The sequence below is a fragment of the Phytophthora parasitica genome (assembly GCF_000247585.1).
Source record: "Phytophthora parasitica INRA-310 unplaced genomic scaffold supercont2.36, whole genome shotgun sequence".
NCBI classification, from domain to species: domain Eukaryota; phylum Oomycota; class Peronosporomycetes; order Peronosporales; family Peronosporaceae; genus Phytophthora; species Phytophthora nicotianae.
Window position 1 is genome coordinate 383588 of NW_008649022.1, and position 18555 is coordinate 402142.

An 18555-nucleotide genomic window follows, 5' to 3' on the forward strand; every position below is an offset into this window, starting at 1 on the left:
TCTTCACCACCTTCTCCTTCGTCGTGAGGATACCGTCAATCTTACGCCGGAGATTCATCTCGACGGGCTCATCGCTAGGTTCCTTCCTACACGACACTACTCCAATCGACACTTCGTCCATGGAGAAGATCTGATATTGCTGAATGCGTTCTAGGCGTTTGTACAGATCCGTCAGCACGCCCTTGTACGTCTTAAACTGCAAGCTACCACGTGAAATGTGGACCGTCACAGAGTTCGCCGCAGCTTCCTTAACAGCGTCCACTACGTGAGCCACAGTATAGCAATCTTCTTTCGCAACGTGCTTGCGAATATGACCGAAACCTCGATCGCACGAGTTATTCGTGTGGCCCTTTACAAAGAACTTGTAGTCTACGTGCTTCAGCAGCCCCATGTCCACTTGCGCCAACAAGAACTTGATGACGTAGTTGTTCTTGTTGTGACCCGAGCAATTGTCAGCGTAAACAGTCAATCTATTCTTGCCTTCAGACAGAACCTTGGTCAGGAGAAAATGTTCTAGCATGGAGATGATCTGGTCGCTGCCTTTTCCACTCGCTGTTTCATCGTAGAGGTAGTTGGTTTGAATACCGTCGTTCTCGCAGAAAATGCCGAAGCAACTGACGTACAACAGTGAACAAAAATACCACTGCGACGGCGTACTGGCAATGCTAGGAACAGTAAGGTTCTGCGAGAAGTCCATGACGATGGTCGTCGCTCACTGAAGTCTTGTCCTTCTTGTATTCACGGCTGCAACCAAAACAAAAAGATATTAACATCCCCTGTTAAAAGTTACCTGTAGATTAAATTGATACCAATCTCCCTTACCGCATTTTGCGAGCGGACTCCGTGTGTCTGCCAGGCGCCTCGGTTTTTTCTGCACTGACGTCGTTGCGCATGCTTGTATGGTAGATGGAATAGATATCACACACGTTGCTCCTTGGCGACCGAATGCGAATGGTCGGACAATGGAGCGTCAGTAGCTTCCTCATCGTTGAGGGTGCAGGCTCTCGGACGCGCAGGCGAATCTGCTCCACGAAGCTGTGCATCTCCTCGTACAAAACATTCCATGTGAAGTGCGCGGGCAGTAGCATGTACATCTCGCTGCTGTAATATTTCTTCGTGACGCCATCCTTGATCTTCTGCATTCGAACTCTCACCGGCACAACCTCTCCAACCTCCTCTGCAAACTCCTTAAACCACTTCACTAACCAGACCAGATCAACAGCCGCTGCGTTCTGGTTATAAGTGTTCCCATGACTCTTCGTTCCAATATTTCCGTCACGGACGTGGATTTTGTATCGTTGAACAGTGGGGGACCACACCGTAGCAGCGAGCAAACGTGGGCGACAAACCTTACCCACGAAAGGAAGATAGTATGCGAACTTATCCCGAAGTCCATACCCACGGACACGATCGACAGGCACCTGCATCAGTGCCCCCAACAGCGTGTAGAGGCTGATGGGCTTCGCCGTTTTCGTCATTGTGGACAGCGAGCAGAGCAGCAACTCCAGCTGCTTAGTCTTGCTCTCCACGCAGCGATTCCCACACGCATCAGCTAGAAGAATGGAGGTAACTTGGCCACGAAGATCCTGGTCCATCAAATAGATACTAATGTCCTCGTCACCCTCAGCAGCAGTGTCCTCCTCTCCACTACCTGCGCTCTCAGCTGTAAGGGGCTCTTCGTCGTCACTAGATGCCTGTGAGTCGGGGGTGAAGTCCTCGTCCTCGCTGTCGTCAAGCTTCTCGCTGTCACTCGCGGCGCTTTGGCTGCTACAGCCTACTTCTTCTTCCGGTTCCCTGGGGGCGACCGGGGCAGCAACAGGAGCGCCAGTGTCGGCACGGTGGGGAGTAGCTTCACCGCCGCCAGCAGCAGCTCCCGGCGCATACGCTGTTAGATCCTCCATGGTCGTCTGCTTTGTAGGTGATACACCTCGATCCAAATTTTTGAAAAGTAAAAAAGGCTCTAACTCAGAAATTCGTTTATGTACGAAAAACAGTTGGTCAACTTCAGGGCCGTTTATCTCAAAATGTTGATTAGTAACATTTTGTTTGCCGCAGTCTCATATCTGCATTACTGCATACCATACATTCTACATAGCTCGTTTTGCTACATATGGATCCTTCCGTAGTCATAGCGATGGGATCTCTTCTACTTTCTGCAAATCTGTGAGCCATGTTGTGCCGTTCATAGTGTTTTCAATATCAAATCTTAGATGAAACTAGTTTAATGCAAAGTGTACCAGTTGGATTGAGGTCATCTACAGGTAGGCTTTTTTTTAGGGCGGCCTTGGCCTCTGCAAGAGTGTCTCCATGATTATCCCCTGCCTAGGGAGGACTTTATTGAAGCTCCGGGCTATGGCTTTCCAGACCCCATCGTTCCTGTCGATCGGTCTGCCCTGGACAACTTCTTGGCCTTCAACCCGAAGGGATCTCTTGCCGTTGGTCGCATAGTCAGGATATGTCTTGGCAAGAGACGAGGCTCGTTGGGGTGAGGGAACACTCCGACGACGATGTTGCGAGCTAAAAGCGCAAAGGCAAGAGCAGCGTAGAATATACTGCGTATGACAGTAGAGAGGGGTTTCCGCTGTAAGAAAGGGCCGTGTGATCTTGAAAGGAAAATGTGAAGTGGCTATCGGTTTGATAAGGCTCGATCAAAAACCTGCTCTGAGCGATACGCGAATGTTTCACGCCCTGAAGCCACCTTTGTGAAGTAAACAATACGTTAGCAACGCACTGGATCACGAGAGCCCGCTCAGAATGTGAATAATGATTATTCAATTTTATTCAATAATTCCCGACCTTTTAAAGAAAAGAAAAAAACGCAATGGGGTTACCGCTGCATTAAAAAAGAAAACTGTACTGGAGAGTGCAACGCGTCACAGAATTCAACCATTTCACGCGTTTAAGTACGAATGCTCGTACCGTATAACTCCTGTCCTAAGCGAACTATTTTTGTAACCAATGGTATAAGCATATTTATAGCATATGTTAGCCAGTAAAGTTGGGGTAAGTACCAACTAAAAATGGATCAGCTGTTGGTTGAGGCTGGACACTTACTTTAGAATTTTACAGCACAGCGATGCCGCGGCCTCGGACCACCGGGACGGGAAGGATGAAGAAAACGTATAACCGTATTGCAGTCGACTACAGCCATAAGCTTCAAATTCTCGAGCGGCCTGAGGACGGAGACACAGTAGGCGAGGTTATCAGCGCGTTCTACCCCAACATCAACAAAGCAGAAAAAAAAGAAAACAGAAGCAGATATCGAAATGGAAAAAGCAAGCTAACTTTATTAAGTCTGTGTGTGAAGAAGGCAAAGGGCACTTAGAGAACTGCCGTTGGCACGGTGATGCGACAGTTCTCCCAGCTCAAGCGGAGAGCGACATCGTACTTTGGCTTAACACGATGAGGAAGGAAGGCTGCCCGGTATCAGCTAAAATGCTGGAGCTCAAGGCGCTTGAAATTGCCGCAGACGCTGGTATTTCTAGCGAAAGCTTCAGCGCTTCGTATTCATGGAGGCGGCGATTTATGCGTAAGCACAAGCTTTCTGTACGTGCGCGGACGCGACAGGGCCAAACCACTCCCGAGGATGATGTAGCAGCGAGGACCAAATTTCGTGGAGAAGTTGGGGCGGCTATCGTTGAGCACAACATCATACAGGTCTTTAACCCGGACCAGACAGGTATGCGTTAATAAATTACAGTTCACTAAAGCTCTCTAATGCTGTACGGAAGCTGTGTTCTTTGAATACCTACCTCGCAAGACTATCACCACGCGAGGTGAGAAGACTGTATGGGTGGAGTGCAGCGGCAAAGATAAGGAGCGAGCAACAGCAATGCTTTTGGCAGATCGGCACGACAACGAGCGGGCTCCCTTCCTGGTGTTCAAGGCCGGTGTTTCCCGTCATCGACATGTACAAGAAGAAAACGATTCTAAATGGCATGGCTTTGGCGTCCGCTTGTGGAAAGAGATTGCTCCTCTTCAAGCGAAGCATGACTGCCAAATCTATGGGAACCCTATTGCCTGGTGGAATACCGACATCTCGGTTAAGTTCTTGGACTACCGAGACAACATGCATGGGAAGATCCTCCTTCTGTGGGATGACTTCTCGGGACATTGGACCGAATAGGTCACTCAATACGCTGCGTCAATCAACGTTGTCCTTCTTAAAGTCCCACCACGCTATACATATGTATGTCAAGGTCGTACAATTACAAGAGAAGCCCCCACGAATGGCGTTTGAAATGGTGGCTCCGAAACGCCACGAGATCACTGCGTGGATTGCAGAATCGTGGTCAGAGCTCAGTGCTGATACTATCGTGAGTGGATTTGCTAAGACCGAACTGCTCACAGATACACGCAGCCCTGTTGTCGCTAAAGATCACGACAAACCCCAAGATATCAGTGATGTACTCAACCAACTCGCCGATCTCGGCGTAGCAGACGAGACAGGTGTCTCCGGTGACGAACTTGTCAGTAGTGACAGCTCTGATAACGAATAATTTTAATACACTCGACATAAGTTCTGCCCTTTTCGAAGGTAACCAAGTGAGCTTGGACACGTAGCTCAGTGGTTTAGAGCACCGCCATTTATGCGGATGAACACGGGTTCGAATCCATCGTGTCCTTATTATTTTTGATTGGGTGAAATTGAGTGTAGCAAATTTTTAAATTGTAACGATTAAGTGTTAATATTAGGCTACTTATGGCATATGCCACAATCTTGTGCACATTGAGGTTCGCTTAGGACAGGAGTTATACGGTAGCAAAAAGCGCTTTTTTTGTACTGACCGTAACTTGAAAGATATTTGTGCTCCAAGTCTCTTCATATTGCCACTATTCTTAGAATTTTGTCAACGATATGAACGGGTTGGAGGTGACTATCAGCAAAATCGTGCCAAACTAGGCCTATACGCTGTTGGGTGTCCAAGAACCCCAGAGCGTACATACGAGACACCGGTGAGGGTGTCCCCAGACACTTAAACAGCCAGAGCACTGTGCTGGGAGTTGCAAATCATGGTGTACCTCCAAGCGGTGTCGATTTTACATATACTAAAAGCGATATTTTTTTTAAACTTTAACGGATTTTGTGATTTTCATATTAATCTCGAAGCTAACGAAATCATTACAAAGGGTGTAAAAGCAATTTACGGAAGATAACATCGTAAACTGATGAACTGTGTGGCGACTCTCCATAGGATTATCGAGGAAGTAAATATTCTCGCCGTGTTAGCAGTAAAAATGCTGAACCACAGCAAAATTATGGCCCCTGGTTTCTGCTGAGTGCTCTGGGTCTGGTAAAATAAACATTCTCTCAACTGCGCAAGTACCGTGTTTACATATATCTTGCAAATGCTTCGTACTATTTCAGAGTCATTGTAGAAGCAACTGCCCTCTTACACTTCGATGTCTTTCTCGATTATTTATCATGTTTTCTTTCCCAGCCCCCTGGGGTTTGGAATTTCCAGCTTGGTTTATCTGGGTTTCTAATTGTTTTGCTTTGCACTGAAGTCATTTTGTACTGCCTTTTACTCTTTAACACTTACATAGTATTCGTACCGGCACCAACTATGAGCCACTGATAAATTTACAATTGCAACTGATAGGTAAACTCGAGATACTATATAATGTTATGAGCGGATAAAAGACGTCTAGCATAGGATTTACGTAGTGTTAAGGAGCAAGTTGGACGGCACTGTCAGTTGTTCCCACCACACTGCGAATTGTGTCCACTGGATCATCAGATACTCTGCGTGCAGCTTGCTCTCACAGCTCGCCCAGTGATCACAGACCACCTTAATTGAGTTCTCGTTCACCTCGGTGACAGACACCTGGATGCCTCCCTCGGTGGCCCACTCAACATTATCATGCGAATCGGCATCGCGACTGCGTCTGTTAGAATCGGAGTCCACGATAGCTAAGCTCGCAGTCAACTTCCGTCTTCCGTCTGCCAGTTTCCACTGAGCCCTCCGCACTTGAAACAAATACCGGAGATGTTTCTCCAATCCAGGGATGTCGTGCGCGAACACGAGTGTATCTTGGTCAAATTCTTGTAGTACATGGGTACTCGCTTTCCCTCGTTGGTGGAGTCCCCAACCGATCGGTGTGACGATCATAGGACTGAGGTCTTTCTGCTTTGTGTAAGACATTTGAGTGTGTACGTCCAGTGAGCATCTCAGGCGTTTGGTAACTCGAGTGCGGGCCACTAACCGCGTACTGTCCACCTCTGAAGCAACCAATGGCGCGTAGTATACTTCCCACCCAAAGAACGTTCCAGCCAGCGAAAGAGACGGCATCCCATCGGCTAATTCGGACTCAAATCTCCGCATTTCAGCGTCGACCTCGTCACGCGTGAACGGGTGGAAGTAAAACGACGTGTCTCCTTCACCAACGTGCCAACCAGCCTTGTCTTTTGGGAGTAGGTTCGACTCCTCTTTCTCCATTCGATCTTGACTTGCTTCCAGTACTACACTCTTAAACTTCTCGTACCGCGTGATCTCCTCTCGTAACGCCACGTTCTGATTACGTAGCGCTTCTCTCTCCACCACCAGCTCCTGTCGCGTGTCGGTCACACTGTCACCGCTGCTACAGGCCGCAGCAGCTCTGACTGTTTCCACCAGCGTCTTCATCTCTCGCTCCAGTCGTTGATGCTCAGCTACCAGTCTCTTCTGCTTCTCTTTCTTGTTGAGACGAAATTCGACCATCTCCTGTCGGTGTCTGGCCTTCTTTCGGGCCTTTGGGTCCTCTAATGCGCTCTGGGGCGTCACATTCAGCTCAACATCACACGGGGAAGCGTCACCCAGTAGGTCCATAAAGTCACTGGCCGTGAAGGGACTCTCAGTCATTGATGACATGGTAGTCGTACAGTGGAGTTAGCTGATGAGACCTTCGCTGACTTACCCAGACTGATTCAGCACTGGGTGACGTGAGCTCTACAGTTTGTCAGAACTGAACTTATAAAGTCTGCTACTCCGCTCTGATTGGTAAAATATAAAACCTGTGTAATCTAATGTCTTCAGAAACCGGTAGGCAGGTTTCACCGCTGATACCGGTAAACGTTTACAATACAGGTTTACCTTTTCCGAGTAATTAGCAGCAGTAGCTGTACCGGTAAACCGGTATACTCAGCAGTTTTGTCGAGAATATCGAAGTACCGGTTCTGATACGGTACAAACAAAGGCCCAAATCGTAATAAAAAAAGCCACCTCCTACAGTTATCGTCCTCCCATTGGTCAAAACAATTTTGTGATTTCACTGGCCAAAAATTGTTTTCGCACAAACTTTGTCATTAGGGGTCATCATGGCGGCCACCAAGCGCGCGCTGGGGCGCAACATCATGGTCTTCGCGAGCGAAGTGCCGGTCATCAGCGCGATGAATCCGTATCGCAAGATCGAGGAGGTTTTTCTTGACGTTTGGCGCCGCACGAATCCTAGCCAGGTCTCCTCTCTCCAAAAGCGTCTCTCTCTAGCGCTGCCCAGTCCTGAAGAGAAGATGCAAGCCATCGTACAGGATTTAGGCGCCGCTCCAGCCATCAATGAGCTGATCCTAGAGGCCTCTGAGGCCAAAACTATTCACCAGGTGGCCACAGCTCAAGCCAAGGTGGTGAAATCATTACCATCCGCCACCCCGGCCGACGTAAAGGCCGACGTGGTACAATTTGTGACCTCCACGATGCATAAGGGCTTCGGTGTTAAGCAGGAGACAGCAGGCATCGAGCAATACCAGGAGAAAAGAAAAGTGGTGGTTAAAGAGAGAAATTTGGTCTTCTCGAAGAAGAAAATAGCTACTATAGGGGACTATAACTTGCTAGTGGGGGGCAAGATCGACGGTCGAGCGGATGGGAAGGTGATAGAAGTCAAGAACCGACTCAAGAGGTTCATGAACCCATTGCCCAAGTACGACATCGCCCAATTGCAGACGTATCTGTACATTCTTGACGTGCAGGAAGGGGAATTGGTGGAGCATTTACAGGCTGATAAGGCACAGACCAAGATGACCAAAGTGCCGTGGAACGACAAAATGTGGAACGCGGAGATTGAGCCATACCTTGTGCGGTTCGGCAGTGCTTTGACATACTTGATGAAGGACAAGACTGCGCAAAAGGACTATCTACAGTCGGATGCTGGTCAACAGCGAGAGATTATTCGATATCTGTGGAGTCAGGAGGTGCAGCAGACCGAATTACTAAAATAAATTTAGAAACTGTCGGTAGGGATACTACTGTGCCTAAAACAGTTATGGCCGACGATAAAGAACTGCGTGAGACTGTCCGCGCTGCCTTCGCCTGCTACGACGAAGACGGAAGTGGATGGATTGATGCAGCCGAGCTACGCCATCTCGTCTCGGATTTGGGAGGTGTTCTGACGGAGCGAGATTTCCGCAAAGCGCTTCAGATTCTAGATCGTGATAGCAACGGCGTGATCGACAGGGACGAATTCACGGAGTGGTGGGTAGGACAGTCGGAAGGAAATGGAACTGCTGGAGAGGTTGAGAAAGTTCTGGCAAGATTGAGAGATCTGGGACGACAAAGATTCCATGTCGATATCCATACAGCTTGCTGGAACGGCTTCGAGGATGTAGTGGAAAGACTTGTAGAGGACGGCTCGGAGCTTGTGAATCAAAGAGATTCTTCAGAATATGGTGTAAGCAATCTCAATTGTTGAGCTGATAACAATACCTGAGTTTCCCAATATTCGTTTTACTACTGATGCAGAACCAAAATTCCCCACTGCACTACGCAGCCTATCAAGGGCACAACTCGATCTGTGATATCCTGGTAGGTGTTTAAACCATTTTGCATGGTTAGTTCATTCGTCTTAATCTGAAATTGGTGTTTGCGTAGATAAAACAAGGTGCTAGTATCAATGGTACGAACGGATCTGGCTGCACTCCAGTTTTCTTTGCTTCCCAGCAAGGACATGTGGGGGTCGTCGATCTACTGCTACAGGTGTCTTGAGGGTTAATTGCGTCTCCTGGTTTATCACGCTCAAGTTATTTTTCGATATATCTGAAAACAGAACGGAGCAGAACTTCGGATTGCAGAGACTAAGGTGGCATGATTCAGATAGACGTCAGCACTTCAACAAGGAACTGAATAATAATGCTCTCCGTAGAACGGTCTAACACCGGTGGACGTGTGCACTACACCAGCAATAACGGAGCTGTTTAGAAACCTATTGGGCAAACGTAAGGTTTCTTTTTCACCTTACTGGCGGTTTGTAGACTATGATAAAATTGTCAACTAATAGTTTCTCTCCTTGGTTAAGCTCCATCAACCCCTGCTGCTCCGACGCTTGAGCCTCTTTCTGACACCGAGTTGAAAATCTTATGGTACGATATATCTTACTTTTATATGAAACTTGGCTGATTAGTTTGGTTTTGTGGATACAGGTCGCCGCCTCGGCCAAACTTGGACGAGGTTGTCCCAGTGTCAGGATATAAAGTTAAGATTTCCTCATCATCAGTACCAGTAAAGATTGCGCTGGCAGTTGCGTTCCCCACGGAGACTTCGATAAGTGGACTATGTGCGGATACCGAGTATTCTGCGTCCATTTGTGCAATCAACCTTCACGGTCTAAGTGAGTTTAGCGCGGAGTCTGAGCTCGTCAGGACGCGAAAAGGTGAGTTCTCGAGTTGGCATCCTCATCTAAATATCGCACTTACAATAGTAAATTGTCACGAACACAGCAAAACCGTTGGCACCTGTACTATGTGTCACTGATACTGGACCAGCGGAGATTTCCGTGGCGTGGACTTTAGCAGACAGTGACCGTCAGCCTGGAGTTTCTTGTATCATTTACCTGACGTCGCCCGAACCGGACGGGACTTGCAAATGGGAGTCAGTTTTAAAAACGGATGACCACGCTATCAAGTACGTAGGCCAGATATTTGCGGGCATACATTGTGTACTGATAAGTAATGTTTGATTAGTTCAACTACAGTGGAAGATTTGCTTCCTGATCATCGATACAAACTACGGGCAGTAGTTATTAGTGACGACGGACAGCAGGCTCTTTCAGACGCTGTAGCAGCTAGAACCACCGGAAAAGCGGCAGCTAAACGTAGCACCTCCAGCAAGTTTTTAGGTGCATCTAACGTCGTGAGAGCATTCAGTACGCCCAACGAAATTATTTGCAATCAAGGACGATAATAACCTAATATTTATCGCTGTTGTAGGTGCAAACAGGAAGGAAGCTAAAGACAATCAAGAAGCTAAACCATAGCGCTGCTACAGGAGTGATGCGAACTATGGAGGCTCGTAATACTAAAGTAGAATTTAAAGGCCCATCCAATACACATTAGTATTTTATTTTATTTTACGTTTTGTGTTGCGAAGTACTACCCCAGTCTATTTGGCTATTCCATTTGAAAATGTCTGGAACTGATCGTACTTGTTCGTGCCGAAATGATCGTAGGCTCGCTGGACCATGCTTTGGATTGTCGGTGCTACTTTCTTCTCCGATATGTTGAGGAATAGACGGTCTTTCAGTCCCGATAAGGGTCCTGCTGCACCTCCAACGAAGCACGGAAGCTTGGAGTGGTAACTCATTACTTCCACTAAAGTGTAGATGGTCTCGGCATGCTTTCGGGCTGCAAGAGCACCTTGTACACACAAGTCTGTAAAATACTGGAAATTGGAGGAATGGCGGCCGCCGAGTACGTCCACCATCTCGGCCGTCAGCTTGAATGGAGCAGTCTCAAAGCTGAAGCTTCCTCCAGGTGCTCGGCCTAGGACTACATCAACAAAAGAAAAGTGAGAAAGAAACTTTTTATCGCCTTTGAATAAAAAGAATAACTTACAGAATCCAAAGTCAATGTGGATAATATACCCTTCGATGTCCAGCATAATGTTACCGTTGTGTCGATCCTTGATAGCGAGAATGTAGCACACAATCGAGTATGCAGCTGTACAGAAATTCTGTTAGTTTAGGATTTGGTACAGCACAAATCGAAGAAAATAGGCATACCTAAACTGTGGATGAAGTTGAGTTTAGCCTGATGCAGCAGCTCAGCTCCCTCACCATTTTCGTCCCCTTCCGAATTGTTCGTGGCCTCACCATACATTTGTTCAAAGTGACTGCGGAGGTTCTTGAATCCTGGAGTTTTCTTGACCCCATCGAGCGACATGGCATTGCTAACCACTTCAATGAGACCAGTACTTGATCCTGTGGATAAAATGCGGTACGGATGCAGTCGCAATGGCAGCTTTTCCAACTCAAAAATCTGCTGGAAGTACGAGATGAGCTGCATGACTAGAACTTCCTGGCGGAGATCATCGAAGCTCTTGGACATCAAACCAGCGAGACGCCAGCGCTCCACATTCGCACATTGAATAGTCTTCTGAAGACGCTCAGCTTTCGTGAAAGTTAGTTCACCGAACGTCTTCTCAATGCGCAGTTTACGCTCATCATCCTGTAAAATTCATTTAGTCATCAAAAGTCTGGGCTGAATAATAAATATCAACTCACCGAAAGAAGTTCGCGAAGAAATGACGACATATGCCTAGGCATGTCTTTAGCTCGAGATACCTGTGAAGTTCTTGCTTGCCTCAGTGCAATATCCGCGGCGTGCTGATCAAAAGCTGTCGCGATCTCATCGTCTTCGTCAATGTTGTTACAGACACTGGGTGCCTTGGTTTCATAAAGATCGTTGAATAAAACAGTGGACACATCTTCACCACTCTCATTCTCCTCGGTGGCAAAGTAGATTAAACACGGTGCTCGCTCCTACAGAGAGTTTCAGTTAAAAACAGTTTACAAAAGAGAAAGAACAACAAAATAACCTACGTGCGTGCTGAACACACGGCCTTCATCGCTGAATACCGATACCACGTTACAATATGGCTAACAGGATGACGTGGTTAGTGGTGGTACTGTAAACGATTTCAACTTTCAACATGAATGAAACTTACATCTGTTGACTTGCACAGCGGGATGTATGCTCGATGGGGTATTCGCAACTGTTTGAGCAGAGGTCCTAGTAATTCCTTGCGCTTAGGTGGTTCAACACGACGCAGTGCCTCCGATATATCCGTGATAGTTTTCACAAAGTGAACCATGTTGCAGAAGAATTCATACCGTCGTTGCTGGTCAGGCAGCATTAGAGCCTGCATGAGTGCGTCGGAGCCACAGCAGTCCGTCGTTGAATACTGACTCACTTCGGTATCACCCGCTTGGCTAACACCACTACTGAGCATCCGAGTTCGCATATTCGCAGCTAATACATCAGCTGTGATTTCTGCCGGACGACTTGTACTATCTGCTTTCGAAGGAGAGCCACTTTGCGAGGGAACAGTGGCGCTGTCAATGGCGTTGCTAGTCACGTTACTGGAGGATTGCATGATAAAAGTTCTCATGGCAAACGACATGCGTGCTAGCGTACGTTCAGGACTGTAACTTCCCTTGTTAGGACTTCCTGTTGGGGGTTCTGGTAACGCAGCGCTCTTTTGAATGTACGCGACCCACGTGGATAATTCATCCGCAGTTTTAGCAGCAAATTTCGCCTTGGTCTCGCTGAAGTCGTGGGCGATTTCGAAGTAAAACGGACGCTTATTCTCCACGACGTGTACCTTAGCACCATGCAGTGGTATGGCTGCTCGAGGCTGAGAATCGGTAGGTTTAGTAAAGACTAACAAGATGCGCTTCTCGATACGACACCAGCGCATCGTCCAGTTGCGTCGGCCCATAGTTCGAGTGCCACCCCCTTTCTTGAGTAACCAACCACCGGAGATCGGGGCAACATCTTCTACTCCATGAGTAGAGTCTGTACTGCTTTGTTGAGCAGCGAAAAAGCGACGATCGGCCATGAGAATCTGCTCCATCTCGTCTCGGGAGATACTTTGTCGAGTTAGCAGCTCCGACGCCTGGCGAGCTGCCGGAGACCCGTATACAAAACACTGCTCGAGTGCTAGCAACAGCCTTGCACAGCGTGCAAAGGTATGGGGGTTGTTACCGGCACGCTTTGGACGGTTCTCATCTAGCGCTGCGTAAATCATCCAGAAGAACTGTAACGCGAAGTGCACGCTACTCTGCGAAAGCAGTAGTACGAATTGTTCCATATCTTCCATGGGTAGTTCTCGTTCGAGATGTACTACCATGTGTGTCAACTGTGGCAGGTAGAATTCTACTTGGTCCAACATTGGCTGGGTGATTGGCATCGAGCACAGACGCTGACAGAGTTCCGATGTGAATTCGGCATTGGCTCGATGTTTCCACATAGAAATCATCAGTAATCGAACATCTACACTTCCGTCATGAGCTAAAATGTCATCAACACTGGGCAACTTGGACTTGGTAGGTGATGGTGGCGGTGACGAGATCGGGATTGTCGAAGAGCCCCCGGAGTCTGCTGGAACTCCAGGTAGATTAGCAGTCGAAGCCATATCGACTTGCAAGTATTCCTTCGTCGGCGACGGTAGCTTTGAGATCAGTCGAGTTTCGGCTTAGTTGCTGAGGCCTCCTGCTAAATAAAGCGAGGTCTTCATGCCTCCATTTTGAGGTCTTCCGTCGGAAACCGACGATTGGCAGCTATAATTGACAAGCGAACAACAGCTAAAATACTGCATTATAAAACACGAGGCCACGGTAGTGATGATACCCGTGTAGTGCAGTTTGATGTACGGTTGAGTTGCTTTATCTTCCTAGGATTGAAGCTGATCCAGCTTCACTGTGAAAACAAAGAGATGATCTCATCCATAATACACATGTACTCGACGCGAAGAGCTTGTCGCGCTGTTGTGCGGGATTCCTTCTCGAGAGCTTTACGGGAGACCATCCGGGCTCTCCGTACATCGATCGGTCGGCGCGATCGATACATGGTAACTCGCCAATGTACGACGCCATTATTGCCCCGCTCCAGCGAAAGTCGTAGCTGTAGAGCAGAGCCGCCGCGCCGCAACCAGCACTGCGAGTTGAAGAGCTAACAGCATAAAATCGGCTTTGCCCGTGACTCACGAAGATGAGATTCTCTGTAAAACCCCGAAAGGTGGGACCATTTTTGCCAGTTGGTGTCCACACGCACGCAAGTCAGGCAGACACTGGTCGACACAGCAAACGGACCTGCTCGGCCCGAAGCAGGTGCAGTCGGTGGCGCGGCTAAGAAACGCGTCATCGTAGAAAAACGGCGAGTTCGACTCCATTTGACAGCGACAAAGGCATGCATCGATCGATCCTCGATGGCTGGTTCCAAACAACCACACTGGCAAGCAAACAAATAAACACGCAGCATGGCGTTGCCGCTGAGTCAGCGAAGCTTGCAGACGGGCAGTGATGGCATACGTGTTCAACGTCGTGTGAACTTGACGCGAGCTTTACTGTACTGCCACAGCAATGCTGTGTCGACACTGTCGTACTCCTTCACCGTATCCTGTACTGCGGTTCTTTGAGAGTTTCTCATACCTAAATTAACGAAAGCAGATCCTTGGTTGTTGTTGAGAGTTGTAGCGGAGCCTGCACTGCAAACCTAAAGACGAATGCTAAAACTTGTTTTCTCCTTTTTATCCGTTCACTGGTCGTGACAGATTCTAGAACCTAGCACCCCGAGCATCTAAGACCTTTGACAAGGTCACCTTAGCCATTCCCGCTGGACCATTGATGGCGAAGGTCCGTGGCGAACTCGTGAACAGGGGCTCCCTGTTCACAAGATCGGCATTTTGATCCCTGATGGAGCAGAATCAACGGCTCGGCGGATCGTGGATACGGTGTCGACCATCGGTGAAATCCACCTGCTCGCCGCATTCCGCACAAGCAACGTCGAGGCGGACTCAGACCGCCAATCCTCACAGCATTCATTGATGCCTGTCCGACTCTGACTCAGTGCCGGCTGGACACAATGTTCACGGCTCGGAATCCGAGTCGGATGGCAAAGCACTCCATGCACACTACTCGCTTTCGCGGCTGCAAGAACGGGTTTCAGTCCAGTATTCTGAACATTGATCACGCCCCGAGATCCTCGTTTCTCAGGATGATCGTCTTCAAGACGCTCGCGATCGATGAACATGCGCCAGCCAAACACCATTCTTCGTCAGCTGCGGGGAGTACACCATCGTTCGCCCCTAACAATTCGCCTCCAGCAAATTGCTGTTGACGGTAGCTTTCTGTCCTCGTCACTAATGACTACCGCCACACGCTCGAACATTGACACGCAGTGCGTCGAGTGTACCTGTCAAAGTGGTACCGTAACCCTCCAGCTAGCGTCACATAATTACTTGAGACGTCAGGGCACTTTCAATTCGGAACAAGAAATTCCTCCACCGAAGCAGAATGGATGCGGAAACTGCAGGTTCAAGTCTGCAGCGATGCTTGTCGTGCCGCAGCGTACAATAGACCGCTCGTGTTTCGTTGCAACACTTCTCGCTTGAGTCGTGCCAGGGAGCCCGGCTGGACAGGCGCTGGCCAAATAAATCAGCGTTAGCATTAGGAATACAGCCACACGAACCGAACAATTGGTGGTTGTCTGTCGACAGACCACGACAGCAGCGGTTTCGTTGGTTCTAAACTGCAGCGGAGCCAAGCGACCACATTTCATCGAAGGCTGCGCCACCCACAGTATCCGTTCCTTCTGGCACGTCAATCTTATGGGCGAATTTAGCGATCTTCGATCTCCGTTGCCACCACCGACAGAGTCACAGCTCGCGCCACCGACAATCTCTGCAACCAATTGTTGCAGTCGTCGCAACTGCTTCCAACGCGTTTCTGCACTGCCCAGGCCCGTCTGCCGCCCCATCCTCCTTCTGACTTGACGCCGCTCTCTCGCCGAGTGTTCGGGCGCAATCTCGTGCCAGCCCTCACTTTCGATTTCCCAGCAGCCACAGCAAAGCGTTTTGCTGCGGGGTGTTGACGCCCTCAGCACTTACAGCAGCGACTGCAGATCAACAGACAGACACAACAGATATGGAGACGACAGACCAGAGGATGGACTCGATTGAGACGAAGAAGCAGGTGCGGTGGGGCACTGTGAGTGTTCTGGAGTTCCGCGTGGGCTACAACGGCAGCACTGTGCCGGAGAGCGGCGGTCCGCCCGTGGGTCTCATCGGCCGACCGATACGCCACTCGTACTCGATGATCCCGTTCGAGGACGACATGGAGAGCAGCGACAGCGAGTGCGAGAGTGTGGACTCGGACTCGGACGCTGAGATGGAGACGTTCCCTCTGCCCACAGGCCGCGGCCGACGCAGCCGCAACGACTTGTGGCTGGACCCGATGGAGCGCGCACGCATCCTGGCGGAGGATCACGCATTTCCGATGGAAGACATTGCTCTGATCTGCCGCGACGTGCGGGCGACGATGGACTCGCGCTCGTTCTCGCGTTTGGACAAGATGACAGCGAAGACTGCGGAATCGTCACGCGTGCAACCGCTCCGGTGCGGTGACTTTTGCGATTCTACAAGAGAGAAGGTGCTACTGTATTGAGTTGTATCAAGCACTGCGGTCAAAGCGAGCGGCGGAGGGAAAGATTAAGCTACACAAGTTGTGTCACAACAGCACCACGTGTGAAGAAGTATTTTATGAAGAGCTCCATAAAGCGAGGCGACGATGGTATCATTACCCGTCCGCCTTGAACGCCTGTGTGCGCTCTTCCAGTATTTATTGCTCCATCGTGTAGGTATAAGGAGAGTTTAGAAAATAAAAGACATCGTGTTCACTAGGACAAACTGCAGCATTGACTTTTGGCACTTTGTCATCGGTTCCCATTTCTGCCGCGCTGCAAGACTCTCAGGGTTTGTTCAATTGCATCGACCTCCGAAGAGGTCAAGAACGCGTCACTTGAACTTCTGCTGACAAGGCGTGCAAAACACTCCGTAGCCGAGATGCACAGCTTCGATGCAATTACACGCAGTATATCTATCGAATCGGCTCCTACACTGCTCGTACGTGACACCTTTACGACTATAGTGTTATGCGATCAGACTTGCGAGCGGAAGGCACCAAGGCCGTCACGCACCAGGTTTTCAGGGTCAAAATTGAAGGTATCCGACAGGATCTAATAAAGACCTTCAGTTTGTTAAAATTTACAGCTAGTAAAAGAGTCCTCTTGGCCTTCCAGTAGTAGCGTTTGACAGTCATTCTCGACGACAGCTCATGTCAAACGAGCAGCCTGCGCAGGCAAGCGAGCTGAAGAAGTAGAGGCTATGAGCAGCAGCGGAATGAGCTTGCCACGGTGGCAATTTACCGGTGGATTGCCGCCAGTGAATAGGAGGACAAATCAAACGCTGCCGTAACGCCAATCTTCGCCTAATTGCCTCAACCGAGCTTATCCGCGCCTCTGATGTGAATATGTAAACGAGTGCTGGCGAGATTTGTACGCGTTGGAGTGATCAGTTTTTCAGGCGTCTGTACACAACGTTATATTACATGTTGTTGTAAAGTGCTGAATGCTGCGTGATTTTTACTTTTGTTCTCGATCCAAGTTAGATTCCGACCGCAACATTGGCGTGCAACGAGATGTTCAACGCTCGGTAATGCTCAGTGTCAGTGCTGTTGAAACTTGCGGCTCCATTGACGATCTCACCGAAAGCCAGCCTTATTTGGAGACTTTGATACGAGCCCAGCCGGCTCCGTATCTTACAATGTGGCGCTGTGAATGGAAGTGCCAACACCACGTCCAAAGCTTTAGTGCCATGCGTGTTACCAGCTACAGTGCTCCTTGGTGTATCAACGGCCAAGTCGAGTTCACAAGGTGATCCACCAGGTGTAATAGAGAGTTAACATTAGGAATCTGTAAAATCTGTAAAACGTTTGGAATTCGCTACAGTTATTATAAAGAATCTGTTCAGCATAAAACAGGTGGGACGAACGTCCCGTCGATGTTTGATTTCAAGACATCTGGTCAACGGATGATCCCGAAGCGTGTACAGTCGGTGGCACGTTGCATGGTCGTCGCTAAAGAAACCACTCTGTTAGAATCAAGGTCTCTCTCAAGTCGAGATTCATTCCATGTGCGTGCATAGGCACTGGAGGCATCAAGAAGAAAACAGCGATTCTGGATGCGATAGCTGCACAAGCGGCAGTGCCGATGAAATACGAGAAGAAAAGCGCGTACCGGGGTGTCGTTGACAATACAGCAGTGCTCGCGCTGTTGTGCGATCTTGGCGTGAGCTTTGCTAGTGCAATACAGTGCGTTTGTTTGGCAAGTCAAGTTTTTCAAGTGGAGCTGCTGCAGTGATACTGGTCGACTGGGCGCACGTGCCTCCCTATCGTCTGATGCCCACCGTCTGATGCCGGGTTGGGCGGGTGAATCCTACTTATCCAAGTTCACCCAATGGTTGCTTTAAGCATTTGAGGACTTTTTTTAAGCCTTCAGGATTTAAACGAGAACAGTGAAGAACGAGCTGTAGTCCACTCGCTCCACACGATCACACTCTACCAGCTACGTCGATGCGATACCCCTTCCCAACTTGGAATCCGAGGGGGGCCTTTCCTTTTGTCATTAACGTTATTGTATTCTTCGTCGCGCATATCCTCACGGCACTCGTTTACATATTCACATCAGAGGCGCGGATAAGCTCGGTTGAGGCAATTAGGCGAAGATTGGCGTTACGGCAGCGTTTGATTTGTCCT

At 48.9% G+C, this 18555-nt stretch overlaps 10 protein-coding genes and 1 non-coding gene across 12 annotated transcripts in view; 6 read left to right on the top strand and 5 right to left on the bottom strand.

The window, feature by feature from the left end:
• The window catches only part of PPTG_23360 (hypothetical protein), a gene marked incomplete at both ends in the record, with an annotated part of 2577 nt that extends 676 nt beyond the window's left edge, over positions 1-1901 (bottom strand). The window contains 3 exons of the mRNA XM_008910100.1: positions 46-643; positions 717-744; positions 823-1901. Coding sequence (XP_008908348.1) covers positions 46-643; positions 717-744; positions 823-1901 — 1705 coding nt within the window. The remainder of the gene's footprint in view (positions 1-45; positions 644-716; positions 745-822) is intronic.
• Positions 1902-3402: 1501 nt separating this feature from the next.
• On the top strand, positions 3403-4126 carry PPTG_13726 (hypothetical protein; the record flags this gene model as incomplete). Its single annotated transcript, XM_008910101.1, has 2 exons — positions 3403-3679; positions 3732-4126. 2 exons carry the CDS (start codon positions 3403-3405, stop codon positions 4124-4126), a joined length of 672 nt encoding a protein of 223 aa, XP_008908349.1.
• A 61-nt stretch (positions 4127-4187) lies between these two features.
• On the top strand, positions 4188-4499 carry PPTG_13727 (hypothetical protein; the record flags this gene model as incomplete). Its single annotated transcript, XM_008910102.1, has 1 exon — positions 4188-4499. One exon carries the CDS (start codon positions 4188-4190, stop codon positions 4497-4499), a length of 312 nt encoding a protein of 103 aa, XP_008908350.1.
• A 54-nt stretch (positions 4500-4553) lies between these two features.
• On the top strand, positions 4554-4625 carry PPTG_20561. Its single transcript has one exon. It is a non-coding gene; the product is annotated as a tRNA-Lys (tRNA).
• A 906-nt stretch (positions 4626-5531) lies between these two features.
• On the bottom strand, positions 5532-6942 carry PPTG_13728 (hypothetical protein). Its single transcript, XM_008910103.1, has one exon. It carries the CDS (start codon positions 6849-6851, stop codon positions 5661-5663), a length of 1191 nt encoding a protein of 396 aa, XP_008908351.1. The 5' UTR covers positions 6852-6942; the 3' UTR covers positions 5532-5660.
• A 355-nt stretch (positions 6943-7297) lies between these two features.
• On the top strand, positions 7298-8191 carry PPTG_13729 (hypothetical protein; the record flags this gene model as incomplete). Its single annotated transcript, XM_008910104.1, has 1 exon — positions 7298-8191. The coding sequence occupies one exon, from the start codon at positions 7298-7300 to the stop codon at positions 8189-8191; it is 894 nt and encodes a 297-aa protein (XP_008908352.1).
• Positions 8192-8235: 44 nt separating this feature from the next.
• Positions 8236-10296, top strand: PPTG_13730 (hypothetical protein; the record flags this gene model as incomplete). Its single annotated transcript, XM_008910105.1, has 10 exons — positions 8236-8640; positions 8712-8774; positions 8841-8945; positions 9016-9048; positions 9112-9184; positions 9265-9328; positions 9389-9618; positions 9686-9869; positions 9929-10110; positions 10175-10296. The coding sequence occupies 10 exons, from the start codon at positions 8236-8238 to the stop codon at positions 10219-10221; spliced, it is 1386 nt and encodes a 461-aa protein (XP_008908353.1). The 3' UTR covers positions 10222-10296.
• On the bottom strand, positions 10280-13065 carry PPTG_13731 (the record flags this gene model as incomplete). 2 transcript variants are annotated; one of them, XM_008910107.1, is made up of 6 exons in its annotated part: positions 10280-10732; positions 10799-10903; positions 10966-11410; positions 11467-11724; positions 11785-11841; positions 11910-13065. In XM_008910107.1, coding segments are annotated over 6 exons (2407 nt in total), but the record flags the coding sequence as incomplete, so codon positions are not given. The 2 variants fall into 2 exon arrangements, with proteins under 2 accessions (XP_008908355.1, XP_008908354.1); XM_008910106.1 differs by having other exon boundaries at positions 10280-10903.
• Positions 13066-14415: 1350 nt separating this feature from the next.
• PPTG_23361 (hypothetical protein) lies at positions 14416-15093 on the bottom strand. The gene has a single exon (XM_008910108.1). It carries the CDS (start codon positions 15011-15013, stop codon positions 14633-14635), a length of 381 nt encoding a protein of 126 aa, XP_008908356.1. The 5' UTR covers positions 15014-15093; the 3' UTR covers positions 14416-14632.
• Positions 14765-16704, top strand: PPTG_13732 (hypothetical protein). Its single transcript, XM_008910109.1, has one exon. The coding sequence runs from the start codon at positions 15889-15891 to the stop codon at positions 16405-16407; it is 519 nt and encodes a 172-aa protein (XP_008908357.1). The 5' UTR covers positions 14765-15888; the 3' UTR covers positions 16408-16704.
• On the bottom strand, positions 15280-15721 carry PPTG_23362 (hypothetical protein; the record flags this gene model as incomplete). Its single annotated transcript, XM_008910110.1, has 2 exons — positions 15280-15386; positions 15439-15721. The coding sequence occupies 2 exons, from the start codon at positions 15719-15721 to the stop codon at positions 15280-15282; spliced, it is 390 nt and encodes a 129-aa protein (XP_008908358.1).
• Positions 16705-18555: the final 1851 nt, after the last annotated feature.